The sequence below is a fragment of the Ailuropoda melanoleuca genome, chromosome 5, assembly GCF_002007445.2.
Source record: "Ailuropoda melanoleuca isolate Jingjing chromosome 5, ASM200744v2, whole genome shotgun sequence".
NCBI classification, from domain to species: Eukaryota; Metazoa; Chordata; class Mammalia; order Carnivora; family Ursidae; genus Ailuropoda; species Ailuropoda melanoleuca.
The window spans coordinates 11,029,853-11,040,323 of record NC_048222.1 but is presented as its reverse complement, the minus strand read 5'-3'; the positions used below and the strand labels follow the sequence as shown (position 1 = coordinate 11,040,323).

Here is a 10,471-nt window from a genome sequence, read left to right as displayed (position 1 = left end):
ATTTGGATGTCTTTTATTTTTCTTGTCTGATTGCTGTGGCCAGGACTTCCAGTACTATGCTGAATAAAAGTGGTGAGAGCAGATATCTTTGTTTTGTTCCTGATCTTAGAGGAAAACCTGTCAGTTTTTCACCACTGTGTATGATATTAGCTATGGGTTTTTCATGGTCTTCATTATTTTGAGGTATGTTCCCTTTAAACCTACATTATTGAGTTAGTTTTTTTTTTAATCATTAATGGATGTCATACTTTGTCAAATGCTTTTTGTGCATCTATTGAGATGATCATATGGTTTTTCCCCTTTCTCTTGTTAACATGATGTATCACGCTGATTGATTTGTGAATATTGAACCATGCTTGCATCCCTAGAATAAATTCCATTTGATCATGGTGAATGATTTTCTGATGTATTGTTGTATGCTGTTGCTAACATTTTGTTGATGATTTTGCTTCTATGTCCATCAGAGATACCGCCCTATAGCTTTCATTTTTTGTAGTATCTGTCTGGTTTTGGTTTCAAGCTAATGCTGGACTTGTAGAATGAATTGGGAAGCTATCTTACCTCTTCTATTTTTTGGAATAGTTTGAGAAGAATAGGTCTTAACCCTTTTTTAAATGTTTGGTAGAATTCACCTGTGAAGCTATCTGATCCAGGCCTTTTGTTTGTTGGNTGTAGAATGAATTGGGAAGCTATCTTACCTCTTCTATTTTTTGGAATAGTTTGAGAAGAATAGGTCTTAACCTTTTTTTAAATGTTTGGTATTGGTAGAATTCACCTGTGAAGCTATCTGATCCAGGCCTTTTGTTTGTTGGNTCTCTTTCTGCTACTTCATTATTAATGTATAGAAATGCAACAGATTTCTGTATGTTAATTTTGCATCCTGTGAATATACTGAATTCGTTTATCAGTTCTAGTAGTTTTTTGGTAGAGTCTTATTTTAGGGTTTTCTATGTATAATACCCTGTCATCTGCAAATAGTGAAAGTTTTATTTTTTCCTTACCTATTTGGATGTCTTTTATTTTTCTTGTCTGATTGCTGTGGCCAGGACTTCCAGTACTATGCTGAATAAAAGTGGTGAGAGCAGATATCTTTGTTTTGTTCCTGATCTTAGAGGAAAACCTGTCAGTTTTTCACCACTGTGTATGATATTAGCTATGGGTTTTTCATGGTCTTCATTATTTTGAGGTATGTTCCCTTTAAACCTACATTATTGAGTTAGTTTTTTTTTTAATCATTAATGGATGTCATACTTTGTCAAATGCTTTTTGTGCATCTATTGAGATGATCATATGGTTTTTCCCCTTTCTCTTGTTAACATGATGTATCACGCTGATTGATTTGTGAATATTGAACCATGCTTGCATCCCTAGAATAAATTCCATTTGATCATGGTGAATGATTTTCTGATGTATTGTTGTATGCTGTTGCTAATATTTTGTTGATGATTTTGCTTCTATGTCCATCAGAGATACCGCCCTATAGCTTTCATTTTTTGTAGTATCTGTCTGGTTTTGGTTTCAAGCTAATGCTGGACTTGTAGAATGAATTGGGAAGCTATCTTACCTCTTCTATTTTTTGGAATAGTTTGAGAAGAATAGGTCTTAACCTTTTTTTAAATGTTTGGTATTGGTAGAATTCACCTGTGAAGCTATCTGATCCAGGCCTTTTGTTTGTTGGGAGTTTTTTTTTTAAAGATTTTATTTATTTATTTGACAGAGATAGAGACAGCCAGCAAGAGAGGGAACACAAGCAGGGGGAGTGGGAGAGGAAGAAGCAGGCTCGTAGCAGAGGAGCCTGATGTGGGGCTTGATCCCATAATGCCGGGAATCACGCCCTGAGCCGAAGGCAGATGCTTAACTGCTGTGCCACCCAGGTGCCCCTGTTGGGAGTTTTTTTTGATTACTGATTCAATTTCACTGCTAGTAATCAATCTGTTCAAATTTTCTATTTCTTCCTGATTCAGTTTTGGAAAGTTATATGTTTCTATCAATATATCCATTTCTTCTAGGTTGTCCAATTTATTGGACATATAATTTTTCATAATATTCTCTTATAATCCTTTGTACTTCTGTGGTGTCAGTTGTTATTTCTCCTCCTTTATTTCTGATTTTATTTATTTGAGTCATCTCTTTTTTTTCTTGATGAATCTGGCTAAAGGTTTATCCATTATTTTGATCTTTTCAAAGAACCAGTTCCTGGTTTCATTGACCTTTTCTATTAAGTCTCTATTTCATTTACTTCTGCTCTAATATTTATTATTTCCTTCTGTCTATGGCTTTGGGCTTTGTTTGTTTTTCTTGTCCTAGCTCCTTTAGGTTTAAGTTTAGGTTATTTATTTGATTTGTGGTTACCATTAGGTTCATACACAATATTTTATTTGTATAGCAGATTATATTCATTTAATGGTGGCTTATGTTTGAACCCATTTTAAAGGAAACCAATTTTTACTCCCCCCATTTATGTATAGATCTACAGTTGAAATGGGTATAGTATTTTAGTAGTTTTCAAATAATTGCGCATATTCTTTACTATTACACAAAAACTTGGGAAAAGATAGTTTTTTTAAAGTGATAGTTTCTTAAAAGTTGTTTGTAATGTTAAATTTGAAAATAGATCAATAAAGTTATTTTTTTTTACAGATTTGTTGAGATACAACTGATATACAATAAGTCACACATATTTGAAATGTACAATTTAAGGAGTTTTTGACATATGGATACATTCATGTATGAGAAGATGATCATCTATAAGCCAGGACACAGGCCTTCGCCATACACCAAATCTGCCAGCACCTTGATCCTGGACTTACTGGTCTTCAACTGTGAGAAATAAATTCCTATTGTTTATAAACCACCCAGTCTATGGTCAGCAGCCCAAATGGACTAAGACAGATATTTTACGTTCTCTTCTTTCATACTAGGTCTTCAAGATTTCCATATTCTTACAGCATCACTCAATTTGAACTAATCACGTTTGAAGTGCTCAATAGCCATATGTGGTTAGTGGCTAGACATCTGACAGTGCAGGCTAAAATTGTATCTAGGGGTGCCTGGGTGGCTCAGCCAGTTAGGCATCTGCCTTTAGCTCAGGTCACGATCTCCAGACCTTGGGATTGAGCCCCGAGTCAGGCTGCCTGCTCAGAGGGGAATCTACTTCTCCCTCCCCACCCCTCATCCCACCCCCCCACTCGTGCTCACTCTAATAAATAAATAAATATTTTTAAAAATTAAAAAAAATTGTATCTAAATGGAATTATAAAGTAAATATTCTTTTTTGACTTGCTTCTTTCACTCACATAATTATGTTGAAATGTATCCATGTTTTATAATGTATCAGGAGTATGTTCTTTTTTATTTCTGAATGGTATTCCATTGTTTCGATATGACACAATTTGTTTATCCTTTCCCCTCCTGATTGGACATTTGTTCTCTCCCACCACCAAGGTTTTGGCTATTATAAATAAGTCTGCTATGAATATTTAAGTTCAAGTCTTTGTGTGGACATATATTTTCATTTCTCCTGGGAAAACACTTAGAAGTGGATGGCTGGGTCATACAGTATATGTTAAGCTTTTTATAAAACTGTCAAATCATTTTCCACAGTGGCTGTACCATTTAACATTCCCATCAGCATTCCAATGAGTGGTATTGTTGACCTTTTTAATTTTGGCCATTCTATGGAATTTTCATTTCCATAATGACCCATTATGTTGAGCATCTTTTCATGTATTATTTCTCTTTCATAGATCTTTTTTGATGATGTGTCTGTGCAAATCATTTGCCCCCTCTTTATTAGGTAACTTGTTTTCTTATTCAGCCTTGTCAAATACGTGTTTTGCAAATATTTTCTCATAAGCTATGGCTTACTTTCCATATTCTTGGCATTTTGAGAGCAAAAGTTTTAAATTTTGATTACTTTATTGTTTTTTTGTTTTTCATAGTTTGTGCTTTTTTTCATGGATAATGTGACTACTTTATTTTTTTAATTTAAATTCAATTTAATTAACATATAGTGTATTATTACTTTCAGAGGTAGAATTTAGTGATTCATCAGTTGCATACAACACCCAGTGCTCATTATATCAAGTGCCATCCTTAATGCCATCACACCATTCCCCCTCCCACCTCCCCCCCAGCAACCCTCAGTTTGTTTCCTATAGTTAAGAGTCTCTTATGGTTTGTCTCTATTTCTGTTTTCAACTTATTTTATTTTTCCTACCCTTCCCCTATGTTCATCTACTTTGTTTCTTAAATTCCACATATGAGTGAAATCAAATGGTATTTGTCTTTCTCTGACTGACTTACTTCGCTTGGCATAATGCCCTCTAGTTCCTCCCATGTTGTTGCAAATGGCAAGAGTTCATTCTTTTTGATGGCTGAGTAATATTCCATTGTATATATAGTTTGTGGTTTTTCAAAGAATTCTTTGCCAAACCCAGGGCCACTAAATTCTATGTATTCCTTAAGAAATTTTATAGTTTTGGGGCGCCTGGGTGGCACAGCGGTTAAGCGTCTGCCTTCGGCTCAGGGCATGATCCCAGCGTTCTGGGATCGAGCCCCGCCAGGCTCCTCTGCTAGGAGCCTGCTTCTTCCTCTCCCACTCCCCCTGCTTGTGTTCCCTCTCTCGCTGGCTGTCTCTGTCTCTGTCAAATAAATAAATAAAATCTTTAAAAAAAAAAAAAGAAATTTTATAGTTTTGACTCCTACCTTTAAGACAATGATGCAGTTTGAGTTAATTTTTGTATATATTATGAGATAAAGATTGAGGCTCCCCCCCCTCTTTTTTTAATGACTATCCAATTGTTCTAGTATCATTTGCTGAAAAGACTATCTTTGTCCACATTGAGCTGTCTTGGTATTTTTATTAAAAATATATTGGCCACATATATGTAGAATTATTTCTAGGGTCTCTGTTGAATTGATCTATATGTCTATCTCTGTACCAATACCACATTATCTTGATTACTGTAGATTAACAGTAAGTCTTGAAGTCAGGTAGAAATTTTTCAACTTCTTTTCCAAATTTCTTTGGCTACTCTAGTTTCTTTGCATTTCCATATATATTTTAGAATTAGCCTGCCAAGTTTTAAAAAAATTAAGCCTGTTGGCATTTTGATTGGGATTGCACTGATTCTATAAATCCATTTGGGGTGATAGAAATAAACATTTTATACTTTGCTACATTAAAATACATTGATTATTTCACAGTGTAAATGGATTTACATGTGTTGGTCATTTGTAAAATATTGGTTCTTGAGTCATGTAGATCTTCCAAATGTTTACACGTTTTATTATACAATATATTTAAAAAACATATTCATTAATATCTTTGCCAATCTCAGAAATGTCTCTAAGTACTGGGAAGCTGTCAAGTTCACAGTGGCAGATACATGCTTTCCAAAAATTCTCATTTTTGCTGGAAAGCTCAAATTTCATCACTGGCAACAAATACTTTCAGTTGTTTTCCTTGAAGTGACAGGTTCGCTTGGTTCCTTTTTCAAAAAAATGTCTGCCAAATGCCCAAGTCTGAATCATCCTAGTTTGTCTGTCAGTCGTTCTTTCAGATAAAAAATGGTGTTCTATGGAAAAGACACAAACCAACCCGGCTAGCTCAGCTTGGAACTCAAACACAGGTGCTTCTCCTAACAACCACTGCGGTTTGGCATGCAGCCAAAGTGCTTTATTCGTATTTCTCATGCATGTCAAATATTAAAAAGTTCTGTATTCAAGGATTGAGATTTAATAAAATGAGTTAATTTTTACCAGTTCATCAACAACATTGTTAAGGGCAATTGGTCTTTTCTTTTTTCTTTCATGACCATGTGGTGGAAAGTGGGCAGCATGTGAACAAGAGGGACACTGCACTAGAAGAGTGATGATGAGTGTCACTTGGTGCCACTGCTTTAATCTGTGTTAAGATGCTGGCAGTTTTACTCACCATTGCTTTTGCACTATTATCGCCAATGTCAACACAGTAGAGAAGGCAAAAAACATCCTAGTATTATGAAACTCATTTTGACCCCCATGATAATTAAGGGAGCCCCCTCTTTCCTTGGGTTCCATGGGCCACACTTTAAGAGCCATTCCTTTAAGGACATAAAGGGGCATTTAATACAACCTGGAAGGATGCCTGGAGGCTTTGTTTAGAGGGTGAAGCCTGAGCTGAGGTTCAATGGACACAAATGTAAGAAAGGGTTGACTGTCTAGACACAGGGAACACCACAAGCAAAGGCACTGAGTGTGAAGAGCAGGTCTCTCTTCCTCAGTGTCAGTCAAGCAAAAGATGCAGTGAGGACAGGGCCCAGAGCAGAGATAGCAAGAGATACAGATGGCCTTGGATGCATGAAAGGAGCTGAAACTTCATTCTTCAGGTGGTGAGAGCTCTGGAAGGTCTTACAGAGCAGGGGAGCAACGTGGTTGGAGTTGTCTTCGCTCTAGCACTCTGGTGACAATACGGTGAATGGATTTAGGAGGTTTATACCGGAGAGAGGGAGCTCAATTAAGAACCAGTGCCTTGTCAAGGTAAGAGATGATTAAGAGAACAGATGGTCAACTAATTAAACACCAAGCCCCCTCCCCCTTATTAATTTAGTCAGAATATTATAACTAGTGCATTTGCTCAGGAGACACAACTATGTATCACCTTGAATTCATGAATGCAGACCTGGACAATAAAAAAGAAAGCAGCCTTATAGATCAGACTCCATGTTTCTACAACCTGTATCTTTCCAGACCCTCAAATGGAAATTCTTACCCTCTCTGCTCAATCATTTCCCTTAACAATTAGAGAACAGAGAGCAGGGGTAGAAGTGGGTTTACAAGTTATGTTTAATTGTTTCCTGCAAGAGCATAACTAGATGACAGTACAGAGGTCCGAGGTCAATTTTTTTTTTTGTTTTGCTTTCACTATGATGTGTGTGTTTCTGTGTGTGTGCACTTGTGTCCATACATAGTATTTACTTGCATACTTTAACACTGCACTGTACTGCTACACTCTAATCCAAACCCAGATTAGCTCTCATCGGGACTTCAGTGACTCCATGCTTGTCTTATTTCTACTCTTAACCCACTGCAATCCATTTTATACATAACATCCACAGTGATCCTTTAAAAATATAAATCAGATCATACCATTTGCCTGCTTACAATCCTCCAATGACTTCCTGTTCCCCTATAGGGAAAAAATCTAAAATCCTTCTGCTGTTCTACAAAGCCCTGCATAACTGACTCCTGCCTGCGTCTCTGACAACGTCTACCCCTCCTTGCCTTGCTCACCAAAGTCTTATCGCCCTGGCTTTGGTGTGTTTCCATCTTGGGGCCTTCCCCCTAGCTGTTCTCTGCCAGGGGTGCTACAGCCCTAGAGCTTCACATGGCCTTCAGGTCCTAACACATTATGGGAAGCTCCTTTCCTGATTACCCAGCCCAGAGTAGCCTCTCTCTCACTCCCTATCACTTCACTGTTTTATTTAAATCATGGTAGCCCCTGGAACACTGCCGGGCACACAGTAGGTTCTCAGTCAGTATTTGTGGAATGAACAGATACATGAATTATAGGTTCAATTTTCTCATTGTACTTGCTTTTCATGGTTCTAACAAAGATGTCATGCAAATGATCCCATATTGATAACTAGTTTAGAGCCACCTTTTGTTTTTGTTTTTTTTTAAAGATTTTATTTATTTATTTGACAGAGATAGAGACAGCCAGCGAGAGAGGGAACACAAGCAGGGGGAGTGGGAGAGGAAGAAGCAGGCTCACAGCAGAGGAGCCTGATGTGGGGCTCGATCCCATAACGCAGGGATCCCGCCCTGAGCCGAAGGCAGACGCTTAACCGCTGTGCCACCCAGGCGCCCCCTAGAGCCACCTTTTGAACGCCAACTTTTGTTTTGTTGCTTTGCTTTGGTCAGAGATTTAAAAGCATATCGTGGAAATTCAAAATTACTTAGGAAGTACCTGGGTTTTTCTTAACCAGCTAGAGGTGTTAGTCATGGCTGTAAAACAGGAGAATTTACCAGCATGTACGTTTATGGAATAATGCTAATGTTTTTTCTTTAGAGAAAGAGAGAAAGAATAAAATACAAAAAATTTTTAATTTGGAGGATACAAATGTACAAATTATTATAAAAATGTGACAAATGCTGTAAACAAGATACAAAGCACCACCGGAACAGAGTGGCAGGAACTGCTTTCTGTGCTTACAGAAGTCAGGGAAAGCCTCAGAGTGATGGTGACAGTAGGGATGGGTCCTGAAGGATGAGGAATTTTCTAAATATAAGAGAGGGAGAAAGGCATTGCAGGCACATGGAACAGCATTCAGAGAGCCACAATTGTGTAAGGGAAAATAAGTATCATGCAGAAAATATCTTTTATTTTCCTTCCAGTGAACCACAAATGAAGTGTCGGGGTTCTAAGAAAAATCTCTCCACCAGTGGTTTTCCTTTAACTATTCTGAAACTATGCAGAAGAGAGCTGAATCATTTTCCCCATAAAAGAAGTCTGACGTAGAGCCCTCAAACGTATCCACAACAGTAAAAAAGCTCTGGGGGCACCTTAGTGGCTCAGTTGGTTAAGCTTCTGACTCTCGGTTTCGGCTCACCTCGTGATCTCAGGGTCGTAGGGTGCAGCCCCGATTTGGACTCCGTGCTCAGCGTGGAGCCTTCTTGGGATTCTCTTTCCCTCTCCCCCTGCCCCTTCTGCTCATGCTCTTTCTCTCTCTCAAATAAATAAAGAAATCTTAAAAAAAAAATCCTCTCTGGGTGAAGAAGATGGAGGGGTCTCTACGGTGGTTCTTGACCTCTTTCTTGTTCTCCCTGGGACTGATGGCCCACCTCAGGACCCCAGAGCTTCAAAGAAAATAATTTAAAAGCCATTACCTTTTATTTTTTTAAAGGAAAACTGGGTGGGAGCTGTGGTGGCCATGAAAACGCACCATTCAGATCTCTTGCTGTGGGAAGCGTAGTGACAGATGGCAGTTTCCTACAGCACTTGCGTGACTCCAAGCGCCCCAGGGACCACTACTGGCCAGTGGCTGAATATGACAAGGCTGCTTATGCAGGTTTGTCCCTGCAAGACAGGGGACTCTTCTATGGGTGACTCTGGCTCAAAGACTTTCTTTCCGTCAACCAGGCTAGGAAATTCTTAGAACAGGGGTGCCGTCTGAGACTGCCGACCCAGGCCCATTTACTACTTCCCTCTCATCATTCCTAGTTCCCTTCACTGCCTTCAGCCCCTTCCCCTTTCCCCCTTCATTGGCATTTCCCTGATGAATGTCTTGCACATCTAATCCTGTCTTGGCATCTGTTTCTAGAAGGACCTGAACTAACAGGAGCCCATGGCAATGAAACCAGTTGCACGTTTCCAGATTATCTGAAGTCAGGACTTCCACATGGATACTGGCACAATTCCAATAAAACGCAGTAGAGAGGAGGAGAGGACGGAGAAAGGAACTCCTAGGCACTCTATTGTACTCTTAAAGCTTGCAAATTGATCATGAGTCAAACCCGAAATCTAAATATGGGCAGACTGAAAAAATTGAATAGATATTTAAACAGCCAAAGTAAAGATTAGTTAATGGGGGCTGTTTTTACACCCACACAACCTGGCAGATCAGCGTGCTGTACAGTCTCTGTCGCAAAAATACTACAGAAATATGGTTCTTTGCAAACATCTTCTGTCTCTGTACAAATGACATAGGATCCGGAGGCATTTCTGCAAATAATATGTTTTCCTATGCCAGTGTATAAATAGCTTCAGAGTACTGAGATAAAGAGAAAGTTGCCAGTGCCATTGCTACATTGACAAGAGGAGCAGCTGATTTGGAGCTTGTCCTGCTATTTGCTGCTAGTCCTGAAATGTAATGAGAGCGAGCGCATTGTTGTTTTCACACAACCAGATAAGAGGGCAGATACTGCCATCTCTGACTACCTAGAAAAGGCCAGAATAACACCTCCCCAAGTTACCTGCCTTTGCAATGAGATTGCATAGCAGGCAAGGACTTTCCTCCTATTGGAAAAGACTGTCTTTTTAAATGATGACCAAACCCAGGTCTCCCAGCTTTTAATGCCATAATTTCCATGGGATCCTTCTGGACTGGACCAAAGATACTTCCTTCCTAATTTCTGACAATGCTTATAAAGGGGGAGAAAGATCTGCGGAAAATATGAAAATCTAGGATGTCTTAGCATAGCTTGGAGAGCTGCATCATTAAGTATGATGATCTCACGACATGCCCAAAGTTGCCCTTGCTATCACGTTGGACTTTGCCATTCCTTCACATATGCTTTAGTTCATACATTAAATCTTTCCTGACAGCTTACTATGTGCAGGCACTATGCAGCCTGCTGGGGATAGAGCAATGAACTTGATTGGCAAGGTCCTTGTTCTGACAGCGTATGCTTTTGGTGGGAAGAGGTGTGGTAACTACACAACATGGTGGAAATATAAGTGTTCAGACGGAGTCACTGGAAAGAGAGT

At 38.8% G+C, this 10,471-nt stretch overlaps 1 protein-coding gene across 1 annotated transcript in view; it reads right to left on the bottom strand.

Annotated features, from left to right (window-relative positions):
- LOC100469241 (syntenin-1-like) overlaps window positions 1-9,704 on the bottom strand; it is a 24,661-nt gene extending 14,957 nt beyond the window's left edge. Inside the window, 1 exon segment of the mRNA XM_034660193.1 lies at window positions 9,597-9,704. Coding sequence (XP_034516084.1) covers window positions 9,597-9,704 — 108 coding nt within the window.
- Between the last annotated feature and the right edge of the window lie 767 nt (window positions 9,705-10,471).